Source organism: Terrapene carolina, unplaced genomic scaffold (assembly GCF_002925995.2).
Source record: "Terrapene carolina triunguis isolate 2854851 unplaced genomic scaffold, T_m_triunguis-2.0 Scaffold627, whole genome shotgun sequence".
NCBI lineage: Eukaryota > Metazoa > Chordata > Testudines > Emydidae > Terrapene > Terrapene triunguis.
This window is the reverse complement of record NW_020664978.1, coordinates 551,157-571,461: the sequence shown is the minus strand read 5'-3', so window position 1 is coordinate 571,461 and position 20,305 is coordinate 551,157. Positions and strand designations below refer to the sequence as shown.

Here is a 20,305-nt window from a genome sequence, read left to right as displayed (position 1 = left end):
GCCCCCGGCCCCGCGCCCCGGCCCGGCAGGATGCTGCCCTCGCAGGAGGCCTCCAAGCTCTACCATGAGAACTACGTGCGGAACTCGCGGGCCATCGGCGTGCTCTGGGCCATCTTCACCATCTGCTTCGCCATCATCAACGTGGTGGTCTTCATCCAGCCCTACTGGATCGGGGACAGCGTCAACACGCCCAAGCCGGGCTACTTCGGCCTCTTCCACTACTGCGTGGGCAACGGGCTGGCCAACCGCGAGCTCGCCTGCCGCGGCTCCTTCGCCGACTTCAGCACCATCCCCTCGGGCGCCTTCAAGGCGGCCTCCTTCTTCGTGCTGCTCTCCATGGTGCTGATCCTGGGCTGCATCACCTTCTTCGCGCTCTTCTTCTTCTGCAACACCGCCACGGTCTACAAGATCTGCGCCTGGATGCAGCTGCTGGCGGGTAGGCGGCCGCGGCTCGCCCCGCTGGGGCACGGGCCGGGCGGCACGGGGCTGGGGCCGGCTCTCAGCCCAGCCTCGGCCCGGAGCTCTGGGGGCGGCGCTGGGCTCCCCAGGCTGCAGCCCCGGGAGAAGCGTCAGCTCCTAGGGCAGGGGGCGATAGGCGTGGGGGAGGGTCCCGAGCAGGCCCGGGTGGCCCTGGGGCAGGGGGCTCCGAGGCTGCACCCGGCGCGGCTCGAGTGGTTGTGCCAGTCGGGCAGGGGCAGAGCTGGGCCGGGCAGGGTGCAGAGCCCTGGGGTTCGGTCTGGCTTGCTGCCTCTCAGAGCAAGGGCTGGTTTCGGTGTCACAGGGTGCCCTGTGCACACCCGGATCCAGCTGCCATGTCAGCCAGGGCAGGTGGGTCAGTCCTGAGCTCTGAGCTAACTCGTTTGAGAGTCACCTGCCCAGGTTGCCCAGAGCCTGAGTCCTGGCTGAGTGGCCGAGCTCAGCCATGGGGATTGGAGTTACCGTCCCCGGGGCTGGGCGCCCTGCAGCTGCCCGGGGTGCTACCAGGTTGGGGAGCCAGCCTCACTGCCTACGGCTCCGGACAGGGGCCTGCCCGGCTCCCAGAAGCCAGAGCAGGGAAATCCCGTCCCCCCACTCAGACCTCAGCATCCCTGTGACCCGGGCACTCCCAGCCGGGCTGGCGGAGAGCCAGGCCAGCTGGGCTCGGAGGCCGGGTGTGCAGGGCCTGCCCGGCTCCCAGAAGCCAGAGCAGGGAAATCCCGTCCCCCCACTCAGACCTCAGCATCCCTGCGCCCCGGGCACTCCCAGCCGGGGTGGCGAAGAGCCAGGCCAGCTGGGCTCGGAGGCCGGGTGTGCAGGGGGCCCAGCACACAGTGGGAAGTTCTGGCTCCCGACACGGCACTCAGCCCCCAAGGTGGGAAGGACCCAGTGTGGTGTGGGGGCAGCTGCTCCCTCCCCCATCCCAGGCCCACCCTCCCTGCTGCCAGACACCAAGCCTTGCCCCCAGCCACTGTGCACAGGGGGCCCCTTCCTGCAGTCCCTGTCCCCTACCCAAGGCAAAGATACAGGATCGACACATTTCTACAGCAAGGAATGGCGGCCCAAGCACCAGCCAGAGGTGACCCTGCAGGGGCCAGGCCCTCCAGCTGCATGGGGGCCCCGTGGGCTCAGCCTCTGCTCTCTCCCCTCCAGGGTGGAAAGTTCTACTTGGCCATCTGCCTACCCACCTGCCCACCAGGCTGAGGAGGGTCCTGCTTCAGCCTCTGGCTTGTCAGATTGATGCAGTCTAGCCCTGACAGGACGCTCAAGTCAATGCACCCAGCAGTCCTGGCCCTGCTCTCCACCCTGGGGCCTGGCTTTCTGAGTGCAGCTGCCGTGGTGGGGCATGGCTGGAAATGCTAGGCCTGATCCATTAATGGCTTTGAAAATCAGGCTCAAGTCCTTACAGTGGCAGCAGAAGCAGCCTGGGGGCAGAGAAGGAAGTAGGGCCCAGGGGCATGGGCTGGTGCTGGCCTTGGCCCTGGGGGAGGCAACCAGATGCATTCTGCTTGAGTGAGAGCCTCTGCTTTGAACGTCTCTATCATCAGTCCCAGGGAGGGCAGGATACAGGAATCCGGGGAACATGTTACATTCGGAACATACTTTGAGAGCAGGTCTGGCTAAACCCTCAGGTTTTCCCTGCAAGAGTTTGTCTCGGCCCAGGCACCTGAGGCAGTGAGCTAAGGTGTATTCATGTTCTTGGTACCTTTAAACTCTGTTCAGCTAATGGGGGGAACCAGCTCTGCCTCATTGCGAACACTCCGGAGTCGAAGGCCATTATTTGATGCCAGTTCTGTTTACAAATTGCTCTACACCTCCAGGCCCCAGTGCTGTATGGGTACATGTGGTTCACAGCACCCAATGCAAAGGGAATCCAGGAAACAGGGAGGCTGGCTGGGGCAGTTACTGTTACAGTCGCTCAGAACACAGGGGTGGGGAGAGCAGCTAGGCTTTTGGAAATGGACTATTTTACAAGAGACCTTCCTGGGCTGGCGTAGCTTTCCTTGAAGTCAGGTGGAGCATCTTTCAGAGCGCTAACTAAAGCTAGCCCCGGGCCAGGGCGTTAGGGGCTGTTGGCAGAGGAGGAGAGAGATTTCTCGCGATGGCTTTGGGAGAAGAGGAAGGAGCCCAAGGAAGATTGGTTCAGCTGGCAGAGCCCCATAGAAAAGGCTCATCACCCCCTCAGCGTACAGGTCAGTGTTAGGTCAGCAGACAGAGGAGGGACGGGAGGAGTGAGACAAGGTCTGGGAGTTAGTCTACTCTGGAGCTAGAACATGGGGTGTTTTTAAAAACAAGGCAGACGATGCTGAGCTAGATCCTGAAGTGAGTGAGGAGACAGTGACCTAGGGGTCAGCTGGGGTGACTTGGCAGCTGCCAGATGCTGGAGTGAAGGCAGCGCTAGCTGTGGGAAGTGCAGTAGTCCAGGTGGAGGTCATGGAAGCACGAATGAGGATTTCAATGGAGAGTGAACTGGGGCATGTGGCGGTTGCACTAAGCAGAGTTCGGACACGGGCTGGGGAAGGAGGAGGAGAGATCAGGGCCTTGGCAGATAGACACAGTGTTATGGACAGTGGCGGTAAATGGGGGAGTTGTGTTGGGGTGGGACAGTAGAGGAGATGATGATGTGCGTGAGATTGTTTCTTTTGCCCCAAAGCAGCATTTAAGGCTAGAGATACTGAACTGAAGGAAGCCACACTTTTCCCAGGCCACGGCAGGCAGTGAGGCCGAAGGCTGTACGGTCTCACTGGCAAAGGGGCGGTAGGCAGGTGGAAGCAGCGAGAAGGGGGAAGAGGGCCCACTCTCATTTCCTACCTGATTTTCAAATGCACTCATGGACTGGAGCTAGCGAGCAGGAGCCCACACAGGGGATTGTTGTGAGAGAGTGTGACAGCCAGATACACCAAATAAACAGTCTCCAAACTTAGGCCAACCCCCCCCCCCCAAAAAAAAAAAACACCCCACCCCAAGAACAAACAAAGAAAGAAGACCTGGAAGAGTACAAATCAGGCATGCAGAAGCCCGGCAAAAAGGTTGGGGGCTAGCCAGTGCATTGCACTGACTGCCGCATGGCTGAGTCCCTGCCCTGTGGGCAGGGGGCATGTGTGTGCATTCGATGCAAGCAGCTCATGGCCCTCACAGGCAGTACTCAGACTCTGGAGACCAGAGTGGTGAAGTGGCGGAGCTGAGGGAGGTAGACAGGTACACAGGCCAGACTTCCCAGGACACAGCAGAGTGGTCCCACCCCACTCTGTGCTCTTGAGGAGGAGGAGAGTCTCAGAGAAGGAGAACATCAAGCTGGAGTGGAGAAAAATGATCCCGTAGTTTGGACCCTCCTTACAGATGATGTCATAGTAGCTCTCCAGGGAGGGATCCCTGTTCTTAGGAAGTGACAGGTAATAGCAATGGGGGATTTGATTATTAGAAATCTAGGTAATTGGGCTTGTGATGACCAGGAAAAGCGCATGGTAAATTGTCTGCTGGGCGTGAAGGTTGTGGACCTCTGGAGACATCTAGACAGACTTATGTGCAGCCAGTGGTTGTGATACATGACATAGGGATAGGTAGGAGAGAAATCCTGGAGGCTAAGTTTTGGCTGCTAGGTAAAAGATTAAAGTCCAGGACCTCCATGGTGGCATTCTCTGAAATGCTTCCAGGTCCGTGTGCAGGGGCAGTTAAACAAGCAGAACTGCAGGGTCTCAATGCCTGGATGAGACAATGGTGTTTGGAGAAGGGGTTTAATTTTATTAGGAACTGAGGAACCTTTTGGGAATGGAGGAGCCTAGACAAGAAGGATGGGCTCCACCTAAACCAAAACAGAACCAAATTGCTGGCATGTAAAATTAAGAAGGTCATAGAGGAGTATTTAAACTAAGGGCTGAGGGAAAGCCAACAGGTGCAAAGGAGCACACGGTTTGGATCCCCGTAGGGAAGGGGATATTCTATATTCTAGTAAAGAGACGAGGATAGATGTGCTAGAGGTGCAGGAAGGAGCTGAAGAGAAAGTCAAATGAAAAAGAGTCCAATTCAGTTATATCCCATGAAGGCAGACAACTGAATATTGACCAATTTTATAAGTACTTCTATACAAATGCAAGAAGTTTAAATAGTAAGATGGGTGAATTTGAGTGCCTGGTGTTAAATGAGGATATTGATGTAACAGGCATCACAGAACCTTGGTGGAAGAATGATAATCAATGGGGCATGGTAACACCAGCATACCAAATATGTAGGAATAACAGAGTAGGTTGCACTGGTGGGGGAGTGGCACCATATGTGAAAGAAAGAGTCAAATATAGTAAAAATCTTAAATGAATCCAACTTCACCATACAATCTCTATGGATAGAAATCCCATGCTTAAAGAGTAGAGCAGTAGGAATATACTGCCAGCCACCTGACCAGGATGGTGCTGGTGACTGGGAAATGCTCAGGGAGATTAGAGAGGCTTCAAAAACAGAAAGCCCAATAATAGTGGGGGATTTCAGCTAGCCCCATGTTGACAGGGTACATGTCACCTCAGGACGGGATGCAGAGATAAAATTTCTAGACACCATTAATGACCACTTCTTGGAGCAGCTAGTCCTGGAACCCACAAGGGGAGAGGCAATTCTTGCTTTAGTCCTAAGTGGTGCACAGGACCCGGTTCAAGAGGTGAGTGTAGCTGAACTGCTCAGTAATAGCGACCATAATGTAAGTAAATTTTATATCCTTTTAGGGGGGAAAATACTAAAGAAGCACACCACAGAAGCATTTAACTTCAAAAAGGGGACCTATATAAAAATGCGGAGGGTAGTTAAATGGAAATGAGAAGGAACAGTCACAAGAGTGAAATGCCTGCAAGCTGCCTGTAAGCTTTTAAAAAACATCATAATAAAGGCTCAAACTAGATGTATCAAATAAATAAATAAATAAATAACCAACCAGTAAGAGGACCCCCCTCCAGCCCCCCCCCAAAAAAAAATCACCATGGCTAAACAAAGTAAAAGAGGCAGTTAGAGACAAAAGACATCTTTTAAAAATTGGAAGTGAAACCCTACTAAGGAAAGTAGAAGGGAGCATAAACTCTGGCAAGTCAAGTGCAAAAGTATAATTAGGCAGGTCAAAAAATAATTTGAAGACCAACTAACAAAAGACTCAAAAGCTAACAGCAAAAAAATGTTTTTAAGTACATCAGAAGCAGGAAGCCACCAGTCAGTGGGCCCATAGGATGATTGAGGTGCGCAAGGAGTATTCCAGGAAGATAAGGCCGTTGCACAGAAGCTAAATTAATTCTTTGCATCGGTCTTCACTGCAGAGGATGAGAGGGAGATTCCCACACCTGAGCCATTCCTTTTAGGTGACAAATCTGAGGAACTGTCCCTGACTGAGGTGTCCATAGAGGAAGTTTTGGAACAAACTGATACATTAAACAGTAATAAGTCACCAGGACCAGATGGTATTCACTCATGAATTCTGAAGGAACTCATATGAAATCGAGGAAATACATCACTTAAATCAGCCTCTGTACCAGATGACTGATGGATAACTAATGTGACACTGATTTTTAAAAAAGGCTCCAGTGGCGATCCTGGCAATTAGAGGCCAGTAAGCCTAACTTCAGTACCAGGCAAACTGGTTGAAACTACAGTAAAAGAACAGAATTATCAGGCACATAGATGAACACGATTTGTTGGGGGAAGAGTCAACCCACCCTTTGTAAAGGGAAATCATGCCTCACCAATCTATTAGAATTATTTGAGGGCAAGAATAAATGGTCAGTTTTCAGACTGGAGAGAGGTAAATAGTGATGTCCCCCCGGGGTCTGTACTGGGACCAGTGCTGTTCAACATATTCATAAATGATCTGGAAAAAGGGGTAAACAGTGAGGTGGCAAAATGTGCAGATGACACTAAATTGCTCAAGATAGTCAAGTCCAAAGCTGACTGTGAAGAGTTACAAAGGGATCTCACAACCAGGTGACTGGGCAACAAAATGGCAGATGAAATTCAATGTTGATAAATGCAAAGTAATGCACACTGGAAAACATAATCCCAACGCTACATACAAAATGATGGGGTCTAAATTATCTGTTACTATTCGAGAGAGAGATCTTGGAGGTATCGTGGATAGTTCTCTGAAAACATCCACTCAATGTGCAGCAGCTATCAAAATAACTAACAGAATGTTAGGAACTATTAGGAAAGGGATAATAAGAAGATGGAAAATGCCACTATATAAATCCATGGTATGCCCACACCTTGAATCTGAGTGCAATTCTGGTTGCCCCATCTCAAAAAAGATATATTAGAATTAGAAAAACTACAGAGAAAGGCAACAAAAATGATCAGAGGTATGGAACAGCATCCATACATGGGGAGATTAAAAAGACTGGGACTTTTCAGCTCGGAAAAGAGACGAGTAAGGGAGGGATATGATAGAGGTCTATAAAATCATAACTGGGTGGAGAAACTCTTTGCCAGGGGATGTTGTGAAGGCCAAAAATAGAACTGGCTTTTCAAAAAAGAACTAGATACATTCTTGGAGGATGGGTCCATCACTGGCTATCAGCCAAGATGATCAGGCACACAACCCCATGCTCTGGGTGTCCCTAGGCCTGGTTGCCAGAAGCTGGGACTGGACACCAGGGGCTGGATCATTCAATACATTGCCCTGTACTGTTCACTCCCTCTGAAGCATTTGGCAGTGGACACTATGGTATGGCCATTCTTATGTTCTTCTAGTACCAATGACAGGGTTTCACAGAAGTTTATTCTGATCTCTCTGAAGATGCATTTCTGAGTGGGAAGCTGCATAACAAGGGATTCCAGCTTGATACATTAATCCTGGGAAACACATGGGTGCAATCTGTGAGTGACTTGTCATTTGCTTCAGACACAGCAGAGGAAACCTGGGTCACAAAGTGGATGGGGGAGGGGGGCATATTGAGGGAGAGAATAGTCTGAATGCAGGAGACAGCGCCTCTTTTAGCAAGAGAGTTAAACCTCCAGTGTCTGATTACTGGACAACAATCAGGGAAGGGTTTAATTAAGGCATCACAGAAGGCCCAGCTCAAAACCACTGCCCCCTAGGAGGAAACTGGATCTAATTAAGAGGAAAGACTTTACTTCATCACAAATAGAAACCCAGCCATCTGCCCTGTTCACAATTCCAGTAACACAGAACTGGAGATTTTGCGAAATCCTTCTCTGTTATAAAACCGGCTACAACAGTCGTCTGAATGACAGTGTCCTATATTGCCCCACAACACCACATCTGGCAACGGAGGCCACCGTTCCTTCCCAGCTGAGTGGATAGAAAGATCTGTGGGACAGAACTGATACTTATTTGAAAAGAAATAGGTTGCATGTTTTACTCCTCTTCCTCACCCTTCACGTGTTGCTTGTCACCTTAAACTGTGAGCTCTCGGGGGGGGGGGGGGGACTTATCTGTTTGGAAAGTAACTGGCCCATTGTGGGCACGACCATCATCTGGATACATAACTACCAATGACAGAGGAGGTTCCTAGAGGGCTAGAATGGAGGCCAGACAATTCAAGTTAGGCTGCAGGTAGTTTGGCCTCAACTGCATCTGGTGTGGAGGGAGCCACCAGGCCATTTGAGTGGCAGAAGGGCAGAGAGGGAAGGTGCTTATATGAAGCAGACGGAGAAGGGGACTAAGACAGCTGGATTGATATTTTCAATGTCTTACCTCCAGCGTCTACATATTGCCCACCTCCCCTGTGACCAGTGGACTTGAGGACACTTAGAAAGGCTCAGAAGATGCCCTGGCACATTGGTGACACCCAAGGATCACGGAACAGGAATTTCTTGTACCTGGAAGCCATAGCAGCATTACGGGAACAATAGGCCATCGACAGGCCTTGAGCATTCCCATCTTCCTCCCAGAAACAGAACTGGACAATTTAGAATTTTATTCTTTTGTGAAGGAAATTTGTAGTTTGAAATAACAATTGTCTCCTGGTATTTGATACTAAAGTTTAAGAGCATATGATACTTCAGACCAGCCTCATGGGCTTTAGCCCCCAGACTTCCCATTGGAATCTAGCTCCATCATGACTATGTGGCAATCCCCAAAGTGCACCACAAGTTGACAGCACTGCATAATCTCCTACTGTCTGTTGGGTTCATTGAGCTAATCCATAGAGCCACTTTTGTAAGCTGAAGTAGCAGAATGTTCCTAGGCAGTCTTCCAGCCACATATGGGCAATAAAACGTCAGCAGCATCACTCGATAGCCCCGCTTTCAAAAGGGCCTCAAGCAGGCCTCTGATTTTGTGCTCACAATCAATTGTGGGCACACGCGGCAGATGCAGCCAGTTAAGCGACATCTACGTTCTACTGCTTGTCTCCAGGATTCAGTGTGGACAAAAAAATTAGAGGCCACATCTGAAAGTGTGTCCCCATTAGTCCTCCTTCCTAGCAGTCTAACTTCTGTCTGCCAGAGTCCGCATGACACCAGACGGGAAGTCTGAGAATACGGGTCAGTCTTGTTTGCACAGGGTCATTTCATTGGCCATTTGATTCGTTTGTCTCCTTACCTGTTGCACTTTGGAGTTGATTATATTGGTCTCATCATGTTTGAGTGTTCAAGAAGCTGTGCTGGGAGGCATATATGCAGCTGGGCAGCTAAGGGTTACCCCCCCTTGCTGGGCCAAAGCAGAGCAAGCACACTCGAGGAGTGCCTTAGTTGCCAAGCTAGAGTGGGCACTTGCTCACACAACAGCCCTGTGACTGCTCCATGCTGTTCATTTGACCCTGCTGACAAGGGAATGAGCAGCCTACTGCATCCCAGGGGTAACCCCTGCCCCGGGGAAACCATGGGGGCCTTTTGTTCCCCCAAGAGCAGGACCAAACTGAGTACCAAAGGTTCCCCCTCCTCAACGAGACCATAACCCACTGACATCTCTCAGATAGGCCCTCCCAACCAGAAAGCAAATGGGTATCATCTATTGTCAAACACGGCGACACGGCCACTGAGTAGTATCAGGCACTAGCCAAACTACACCAAGGCAACATCACTGCATTGCCAGAATGAAACCCTCCCTGGGGCACGGTGCTGGGGGGGTCAGCTTCCTCCGTACCTGTGAAAAGGAACCTTTTGGAAGGATTCACCCCCACAGCAGTTCTTTATTACAGCTGTGAAAGCCACTGCTTAAATGACTGGTATTTCTGCACCCAAAGGGACCAGATCCACTTCCCAGACCCTCAGAGGTAGGCTATGCATTTATGCTGGAATGCACATGGTGAGCCAGTGCCTCTTAAGGCAAACAGGAATGGAACAGTCACTTACCTCTTCCCGGCGTGGAGACGCAGTTGCAGCCTCAGTTTCCTCCCTGACGAGAGCCTTCCTGAGCAGGTGTGGTGAGATGATTTGGGGTCCAGTCTTCTGGTCAAACCTAGGAAAAGGTACCTCCTTTTGGGGGAAAGGAGAGTCCAAACAAAGCCCCAGGAACCCCACCTTGCCTCCGGAGCTGGCTTGTTCCTGCTGCAGGGCTCCAGAGTCCTTCAGCCCTCTTCAAGGACAGGATTTTTTTACCACTGCCTCCAGGTGGCACCAAAGAGGAGCCAGAGCACCCCTCACCCCCCATCCCATGGGCTCTCCGAGTACGTCTACGCCAAGGGCCATAGGGGAGGTCAGGTGCCCTCTGTACTGCTGCATCCCAAAGGAGTCAGGTTAACTCCTCTTGCGTATTGAGGCAGGTCAAGCTGATAGGATGGGAGTGGGAAAATGGATGGAAGCTGGAGTAAAAGTCTTTGTGCAGAGCTCACTGCGATGCTACACACACTAGAAGGTTGGCACTCTCTAGATGCCAGGGAAAAAGCAGAGCTGCCAACAGTGTTAGAGGCCACTAAATGTTCGTGTGTCTCCATTTGTGAAGAACAGACAGGGACCTGGTTACTTGCACACAGGTGCTGGCACAAAACACTTATGCGAGATACAGTCAGACATACTAGCTCAGTAGACAATCCTCCAGCAGCCCCCTCCTGTGCATTTCTGCTGCTGCTTTCATCAGGAGATACCGAAATAGCATATGCCCTTTCTCAGGGGCTCTGGCTGGAGTGCTGGCAGAGCAGAGGGGGATGGAGGGTGTTATTTCCTGAATCGGTGATGTTTATGTCAGGAGGTAGAAGCTATTGTTGAAGATGTTGAGTTTAAAAGGCAGTATTTATTTATAGCCTGGCCCAACACAAAGCTCACAAATTATCTACAACACCCAGAAGCGATGCCCTCTGCACAGGAACACACCCCAATGCCATCTCTACATGCATCACCATGTGCCCAAGGAGCAGTGGGAGCGCTGCCAGCCAGCGTGGTAGAGAGGGAACTTGGTCCTCAAGTCTGGACTGAGGGTGGGCGACAGAACAGCTGCCTAAACAGACACGCCAGGCATCTGCCTTTTTGTAGTTCACATGCTGAGTGTCATCTCCATAGACAGTCCCTGCTAAAAACAAATGCTTCCAACGGCACAAAACACTTGGTCCTTCTGATTCCAAGGGCACATATTAACCAAGGAATCCTGAGCGCTCCCTGGCTCGCTACAGCGGCAAAGCACTGACCAACCAGTACATAGCAGCCAGTGCTGGCGCTCGGGGGCTTGGCCACCCTCTGCTGTCATGCACTGGAGAGTGTTAACCTCAAGATCGCAGAACAACTGTAAGTCTTTGGTACCAGCAGGGGCTCCCATGCCCTAGGAATGGCCCTGTCACTCCCTCAAAGACAGCAACAATCCTCCCTAGGGACGCCTCTTAATTACACTGGGACGCCATGTGCATTTCAAGGGCTGCACATGGGAGCCTTGCTTGTGAACATTGCTCCGTTAAGTGGGCAGCAGAGCAGACTGGGCAGCCTCTCATGGTCAGGCCAAGAGGGGCAAGGTGGGGTGAAGCAACCGTCTGGTTCAGGAGGCTCCCCTGCATTCTGGGGTTGGGATCCTGAGAGCTTTCCGAATGTGAGTCGAGTACATGCTTTAACAATCCCACATTCAACCACACCACTGAAGCAGGGGAGAGGGGGCTCCAGGCTGGGCAGGGAGGGGGACAAGAGCCGGGGGGCATTTCATGAGCAGCATGCACTGAGAGTACTCTGCAACAAGAGTGCCCACAGAAAACACACAGCTTTAAACCAGCCATAATTTACACCTAACCCAACTGTTTCACACCCAGCCCAGGCCCTAGTCCTCCCCAAGAGCTCTGTACCAGAGCCGCTCGGAAGGGTTTCATTACAGTTCTTGGACAAAAAAAGTCATGTTCATTAATTTGAACAATTAGCCCCTCTTCTCAAAAGGAAGCATTATGATAATGCTGAAATGTCCCATTTCAACACTCTCAGCAGGTAACATTTCAGAATGAGCTTTCAAAATGAAATCCATTGTTAATTCGATTGGAGAAACATTTTTTAAAAGGTCAAAATTGGAACAAAATGTTCTTTCATCTAAATGTTTTGATTGATCCATTTTGAAATGGAAAAAATTCAGTCACAGGATTTCCTGTGAAATCGAAAATCTGGTTTCCCCAGGCCCCAGCTTTATTCTTTATGTTCCAGACCTCAGCTCCGTGAGGCTGTCACCCACTCAGCAAGAAGCAGAGAGCATTACTTGCTTGAAGAGACATCTCTCCCCAACTTAAATCCAGCTGCAGGAATTCTCATCCTAAATCCCCAGATCTTCCCTTTGGGATGGACTCAGCAGGGAGATTCAGCTGCAAGGGGGAGTTTCAGAAAATTAAGGGGGAATGACAGTGGAGAGTGCGTGTGAAACCTTCACTTGAGCATTGGCCACTGTCTGAACCCGGTAACACCAACACCAGGTGGAACGGGGCAGAGGATCTGCCAGGCTGGATTAGACCCAAGCTAGTCTCGTCTCTTGTCTGACTGGGCAAGTACCAACTGCTTCAGAAGGTGCAATAACTCCTGCAGTGGGATACACTGCCCCCAGGGAAAGCGTCTCCCCAGTCCAGGATATGGGGCTTGGCTGATGCCCTGTGGCAGGTGGGTTTATATCCCTTCCACAGCTCTTTTTAATAAGTATTTGTCTTTTACTCTGGATAGTCTCATTAGTAGTGCCCTATCATATTCACAGCCATGAAAAACACGTCACAGACCGTGAAATCTTGTCTCCTCCCATGAAATCTGGTCTTTTGTGTGCTTTTACCCTATACTGTACAGAATTCACGGGGGAGACCAGCGTTTCTCAAATGAGGGGTCCTGACCCAAAAGGGAGTTGCAGCTGGAGAGCAGCGGTTGTTGGCCGGGCACCCAGCTCTGAAGGCAGCACCCCGACAGAAGCAGCACAGAAGTAAGGGTGGCAATACCATACTATGCCATCTTTACTTCTGCGCTGCTGCTGGTGGCGGCTCTGCCTTCAGAGCTGGGCTCGCGGCCAGCAGCTGCCACTCTCCAGCTGCCCAGCTCTGAAGGCAGCACCACCACCAGCAGCATCGCAGAAGTAAAGGTGGCCATACCGCACCCCCACTACAATAACCTTGTGACCCCCCCACAACTCCTTTTTGGGTCAGGATCCCTACAATTACAACACCGTGAAATTTTAGATTTAAATAGCTGCAATCATGAATTTAATGATTTTAAAAATCCTATGGCCTTGAAATTGATCCAAATGGACTGTGAATTTGGTAGGGCCCTGCTCATTAGCCATATATACATCTAATTCATTTGGGGATCCTGCTCAGTTCCTGATCTCAATGACTTCCTGCGGCAGCGAGTTCCAGAGGCTAATTGCACATTGTGTGAAAAATTGTTTCCTGTCTCAGTTTTAAATGTGCTATCTTTCAATGTCCCGAAACGCCCCCGGTTCTCCTGCCAGGACAGAGGGAGAACAGCAGTGCCCGCTCTGCCTTTTCTAGTCCATTCATTGCCCAGGCCACCTTTATCAGCTCCCCTCTTGTCTCTTCTCTAATGGAGACAGGCCCAAGCTTTTCAGTCTCTCTGCCCGGGGGCTTTCCAGCCCCAGATCATTCTCGCTGTCTGTGCCCGAGCCCCTGGATTCCTGCTACGTCCTGGCTGAGATGGGGGGACTAGCACTGAGCACAGCATCTCAGAAGAGGCTTTTTCATCCTTGTGCATCCCAACTTTTTATTTGCTTGTTCGCTGCTGCACATGGAGCACCGAATTTCATCTGCTGTCAGGTTGTCCATTCCCCTTGTTGGGTTAATCTCTTCAAGCCTCCTTTTAGTCTTCACTATCTTAACTAATTTAAATAATTTTGTGACTGTGACAATTTTGGGATCATCCAGACCAAGAAAGGGGTCAGTCACCACCTGCTCTGTAACCGTGGGTGCCTTAATGCTCTGTTGCTATGGCTCAGAGCCCTGACACCAGTAGCCAGCCTACGAGCATAGAAGTCTCACCTTAGCTTCCACCAGCCTTGTTACTCCTTGCAAGGTGACACCAACACCCTTCCAGTCTGGATTATCCTCAAATACGTCTACCCCAGTTCTTAACTATCAGATATTGGGACTGGGTCGTCATCCTCTCAAAAGTTATCAGTTCACTTTGGGATATACAGTCCAGAGTCCTGCTTGGGGTAAAAATAAACAAAGTTCATGTAATAGAAACATCATTGATTCAGAGATGAACTCATAAGGAAAAGCAAACACCCACTGGTTACACGGAAAATAAACCAAGACAACCTCAGGCTTTACACTTCTAGATTAGCTAAATTTCCTCTTCCAAGTTACCTATCGACTCTAAACAGTTTTGCAGCATGCCCTCTGTCCTAGAGGGGTATCTAGTGTTTCACAGACAGCTAGCTGGCCTTCCCTTTCTGATGTCCTTCAGTGTTTTCCCATTAACTCTAATGGTCCACCACTTTCTTTTCCTGGCTGGACAATGGATGGGTATGTGAAGTTAGTTTTGTGTAAACACCTGGCTTGGGAGGAGTGTGTGTGTGTGTGTGTGTATCTGTATCTATCTATATATCAATGACCATCAAGTTCAGAACATTACAAGCTTTCATAAAAGACTTTACTCAACATATTTGTATACACAACAACGTTGTATACAACCACTTGATTCAATTGCTTACTCTTTGGGGTTCAGAGCCCTTGTCCTCCCTTGGGTTGTCTGGACCCTGATTGTCACAGTGTCATGTGCAACGGTTGCCACTTCCCTGCTCACCCCCATTTCTAAATCATTAAAAAATACCATAAACACCAGTCGTAGTACAGAGCCTTTTGCTAGGATGGAAATGAACCATTTACGCCTGCTGCATTTTCTGTCTCTTCAGCAGTTTCTGATCCACGACAGAACTTTGCCTCTCGCTCCATTGCTGCTTAATTTCCAGAACACCCGCTCCAGAGGGACCTCGCCAAAGTCTAAATCAGTGATGCTGAGCAATTCTCCTTTATCTGTTATTTATATTTCCTATGACCAGTAGTGGCGGAAGGCCTCAACTGCAATCTGTGCGCATGTGACAGTGCTGCCCGTGGGAGCCAGCTGAGGTCACTCAATCAGAGTGAACTGCAAACAGAACGGGGCAGACAAACCCCAAACGCTGGTGGATATTCCAATACTTAGATTTACCAACCAGCACAAAACAGCCTCTGTGTTACCTCCCTGGTTACTCAGAAGTCCAAACAACGCAGTTCCCTTAAAGTGCCCAGCCTCAGGCCTCTGTCCAGACCCACCTGTCAAATATATGATGATGATTACTGAAAATCTTATCTCATCATATAAAAGAAAAGGTTCTTCCAATCCCAAAGGATCAGCCACATACCCAGGTTCAATTACAACTTAGATCTTACCCAAAATACACGCTTATAGCCAATTCTTATTAACTAAGCTAAAATTTATTAAAAAAGAAAAGAGAGAGTGTGTTGGTTAAAAGATCAATATACATACAAATTTGAATTAAATTCTTGAGGTACCGTTCAGATACATAGCAGAGGTGATCTTGTAGTTGCTAAGAGTCCTTTTAGATATAGTCCATAGGTTATAGTCCAATGTCCATATTCAGGGTGGCTCCAGTCAATGACTGGGGATCTCAATCCTTGTGGTTTCCCCCTCTTGAAACCCAAAGCAGATCTAAGATGCAGAAGGATCGTGTCCCAAGGTTTTTATACATTTCCAACAGCCTTTTGGCCTGAGAAAACAATAGGCTTAACTTTCCTTCTTCTAAACATCATGGTAATTAGAACAGGGTAATTTATCCATTAAACAGTTCAGATACAGGTTACCACAACCTTCAAAGAGACAATAATACTATTTCACTCAAGTATCATCATAAATGTTAATATTCCTTTTTTGATCTTTAAATTAAAGCTATAGCAATAGACAAGAATTGTTTGCTTATTTACAAGACCTGAGCAAACATCTCCCCTTCTATCTCTAACAATGCAGACTTACATTTCAAAGCTCTATTCATTTACCTATCTTCCTAGCCAGTCTCTAAAGTTCACCCCTGGGTCAGGTCAGTCGGTGAGTTAATTAACTCTTTCTGGCCCTGTCACCTTTCAATGAGATATATTATATTATACTCATAACGTCACAGCCCAGTTGTCCTGGGCACTACACAGTCACACAGTGAGAGACAGGCCCTGCCTCAGAGATCATCACTGATGTATTAAAAGAATTCTGGTAGAATAGTAAGATACCATTTTCCTTTGCAGAATCCTGGCTGGTTAGACCCTATTGTACCATAATCTTCTAGGTTTATTATTCTATTTAATTATCATTTCAGTCAGTTTACCAGGTACAGACCTACGACCCTTTGATCTGTAATTCCCTGATCATTTTTAATACCATTTTTAAACAGAAATGCAATATTTGCTACCCTCCAATCTAACAATTTATTTTAATCCGGCTCAGCTGATGCATTCTTATGTTCCTTCAGAGTGCCTGTATGTGGCACGTGCCTGGGGGGAACTTGTTTCTTTTTAATTTATCATTTGTTCTTGTATCATTTTGTTAGAGAACAGTCTTACCAGTGTCCCATCCTTGTTACTAGGAAAGTCAAGTTATCTCCCAGCACCTTTTGTGGGAAAAGACCGATGCTAGAAATCATTCTCAGCAGAGTTCTTATCTGTAATTGCTCCCTCTACCCTGGTGACTCAGCCAACATACCACTTAAAAAGCGTAGAGACGTTTGTGTTGGTTTCATACCTTTGCCTATCTGCTCTCAGAATCAGGGCCGGCTCTACTGTTTTTGCTGCTCCAAGCAGCGCGCCGAATTGCTGCCACGGATGGCGGGGGCAGTCTGTGTGCCGTTAGGGCGGCATGCGCGTTTCTGCGGCGGCGGCAATACGGGAGCAGCTTCTGTCTTCAGCCGGAAGACAGAAGCTGCCGAATTGCCGCTGTGGGCAGCTGAACATAGAAGTTGCCGCCGCTGCAGAAACACACGTGCCGCCCTAACTGCACACGGACTGCCCCCGCCGTCCGCAGCGGCAATTCGGCGCGCTGCTTGGAGCGGCAAAAACACACAGACTGCCGCCCCTTGCAGATTGCCGCCCCGAGCACCTGCTTGGAACGCTGGTGCCTGGAACCCGCCCTGTCAGCGAGTGTGTCGACAGGGATGATCCAGTGGATACGGTGTACTTGGACTTTCAGAAAGCCTGTTACAGAGTCCCTCACCAAAGGCTCTTAAGCAAAGTAAGGAGTCATGGGAGAAGAGGGAAGGTCCTCTCATGGATCAGTAACTGTTAAAAGACAGGAAACAGAGGGTAGGAATAAATGGTCAGTTCTCAGACTGGAGAGAGGTAAATAGTGGTGTCCCCCAGGTTTCTGTACTGGGACCAGTGGTGTTCAACATGTTCATAAATGATCTGGAAAAAGGGGCAAATAGTGAGGTGGCAAAGTTTGCAGATGACACTAAATTACTCAAGATTGAAGTCAGCTTTGGACTTTACTAAGAGTTACAAAGGGATCTCACAAACCTGGGTGACTGGGCAACAAAATGGCAGATAAAATTCAATGTTGATAAATGCAAAGTAATGCACATTGGAAAACAGAATCCCAACTATCCATATAAAATGATGGAGTCTAAATTAGCTGTTACCATGCAAGAGAGAGATCTTGGAGTCATCATGGATGGTTCTCTAAATACACCTGTTCAATGTATAGGAGCAGTCTAAAAAGCTAACAGAATGTTAGGTGTCATTAGGAAAGGGATAGATATTTTCTGTCTTATTATCATAATGCCACTAAATAAATCCATGATACACCCACACCTTGAATACTGCATGCAGTTCTGGTTGCCCCATCTCAAAAAAAGATATATTAGAATTGGGAAAAGTACAGAGAAGGGCAACAAAAATGATTAGGCGTATGGAACAGCTTCTGTAAGAGGAGAGATTAAAAGAACTGGGACTGTTTGGTTTAGAAAAGAGATGTCAAGGGGGGGGGGATATGACAAAATCAGGAATGGTGTGGAGAAAATGAACAGGGAAATGTCATTTAGCCATAACACACAAACTGGGGTCACCCAATGAAATTATTAGGCGGCAGGTTTAAAACAAACAAAAGGAAGCATTTCTTCACACAATACACAATTTACCTGTGGAACTCATTGCCAGGGGATGTTGTGAAAGGCCAAAAGTATAACTAGGTTCAAAAACAATTAGATAAGTTTATGGAGGATAGGTCTATCAATGGCTATTAGACCAAAATGGTCAGGGATCCAATCCCATGTCTCTGGGTGTCGCTAAACCTCTGACTGCCAGAAGTTGGGACTGGACAACAGGGGATGGATTGTTTGATAAATTGCCCTGTTCTGTTCATTCCCTCAGAAGTATCTGGCACCAGCCACTGTCAGAGACACGGTACTGAGGCCACTGGTCTGACCTAGTATGACCGTTCTTATGCAATGCGCAGGCTCCCACATGAAGACTTGGCATGATGCCTGGCCCTTTTTACAATCTTTTTTTTTTTAAATGTGTGTGTATCTGCCTTCCTCAAAGTGTTTACAGCCCTTATTGATAGTTGTTCTCCATTCAGATCTGTCTGCGGCTGTGTCATCGAAGTTACCAGTATTTATGCTGCAAGAGGTGAGATTCTGTTAAGGGTATCTTTAAAGTGTTTTCATTGACCAAGCCTCCTGTGCTTTCTGAGTTTTAGCTCATCATAGAAAACATTTTTCAGGAGTCTATTATTGCCTGTTCTGGTAACACAATCTGTCTATCAAAGCTCAGCTTAAATGGACAGATGATCATTGCTTAAGTGGTGGTTAGTTTTGCTCTTTCAAGGATGTTAATGTTTTAGACTTTGTCTTGCTAGTGGACCTTTACAACAGATCAGAGACAGCACATGTGAAATTCTTTCAAGTTGCTTAATGTGTCTGCAGTAAACTGTCCATGTTTCACAGCCATATAAAAGGGTCTGATCACTGCTGCATTGCATATCTTCCGTTTTGTTGGCTGTTTGGTGTGCGGCTTAAGTATCCTATGGTGAAATCTTCTGAAGGCCTGCCTTGTCTTTCATATTCTATGATATTTCTTGACTCAGGAAACTGTCCCTTGAGATAGTACTGCCAAGGTATCAAGCTCTTTAGTTCTGTACCGTCAGCAGTGAGTTTGGCTCAGTGGTAATGGTTGATGGAGCTGGTTGGAAGAGGACTTCAATTTTTTCCAGGCTGATGGTGAGTTCAAACTGTTCAGTTGCTTCTGAAAACCTGTCAAGGATAAGCTGTAGATCACTTTCACTATAACTAAGTAGACCACAATCATCTAAAAAAGGACTTCACAAAATGAATTCCTCAAGAACTTTGTTTTTGCTGTAAGCTTTTGGAGACCGAAGAGATTTCCATCAATCCTGTAACTTAAGTAGGTTCCCCTTTTTAAGGTTGCCTGTTGCATAATTCAGACTGACTGCAAAGAAGAGACCAAACAGTGTTGGTGCCAGCACACAGCCTTGTTTCACCCCGTTAGATATGGGAAATGGCTTATAAAAGGCTACCATCTGAGAGTATTGAGCAGTCACGTGTTTGTGGAGTTGATGTATGATGCTAACAGATTTGGTGGGACAGCCAAACTTTTCTAGAATTTTCCAGAGGCCACTTCTGTATAGTGTCAAATGCATTTTTTAGACAAATAAGACATCATACAGTTCCATGTGTTGTTCAATACACTTTTCCTGAATCTGTCTCACAACAAAAATCATGCCTGTGGTGCTCTGATCTGACCTAAATCCACACTAGGTCTCCGGTAGAACGTCTCTGATACTGTTTTGACAAGCCAGTTGATTGAAATATGGGCAAGGCTTTAGCCACCTGTAGCTAGCAGTGAGATACTGTGACAGTTCTCGGGGCACCCGGGCCTGAGTCCCCTTGTTACCCCTGCCTCCAGCCAGAGGGAGTCTCGCCTGTGGTGGCGGAGTGTGGGCTCCCTAACACCACCTGCCTGTCAGCCACTCCAGCCCTCTCCTCTGGGCTACACCAGCCCTGTCTTTGCCTGCCTGCCTCTGTCTTTCCATCTCCACTCTCTGCCATTCCCCTGCTGGTGCTCACACAGGCTCTTTTCATGCTAGGTTCAGCTTGCACAGCTCTCTCCTGGCTCTGGGGCTGACAAACTGGTGGTCTCTGGCAGGTTCACTGAGTCTTTAGGCCCCCTTGGGACGTTTGGCTGCTCTTCATGCTGCTTGTCATATTCCATGAGGACAGCTTTTAACCCATCCATATTTTTTCCTGCAGATAATAAGCAGCGTTCTGCACAAAATCCTTCTAATTGCTTTCTGGTAGGTTTAGCATGTATTTCTCGGCTCATCCTGCCTTTTCTGGCGCTCTGGTCCCTTACCTGAAATAAACAGAAAACAACAAACTGTAACCTTTTCTTTCCTTCTCACTCTTTAGTCTCTCAGTAACTGGTTTATAAGTGCTGGGAGCATGGTC

The 20,305-nt window shown here is 48.5% G+C and overlaps 1 protein-coding gene across 2 annotated transcripts in view; it reads left to right on the top strand.

The window, feature by feature from the left end:
* Window positions 1-30: 30 nt before the first annotated feature.
* Window positions 31-20,305, top strand: part of LHFPL4 (LHFPL tetraspan subfamily member 4) — a 60,276-nt gene continuing 40,001 nt past the window's right edge. For both annotated transcript variants that reach the window (XM_026659316.1, XM_026659315.1), the window contains exon 1: window positions 31-436. In XM_026659316.1, the coding sequence (XP_026515101.1) occupies window positions 31-436 (406 nt within the window). The remainder of the gene's footprint in view (window positions 437-20,305) is intronic.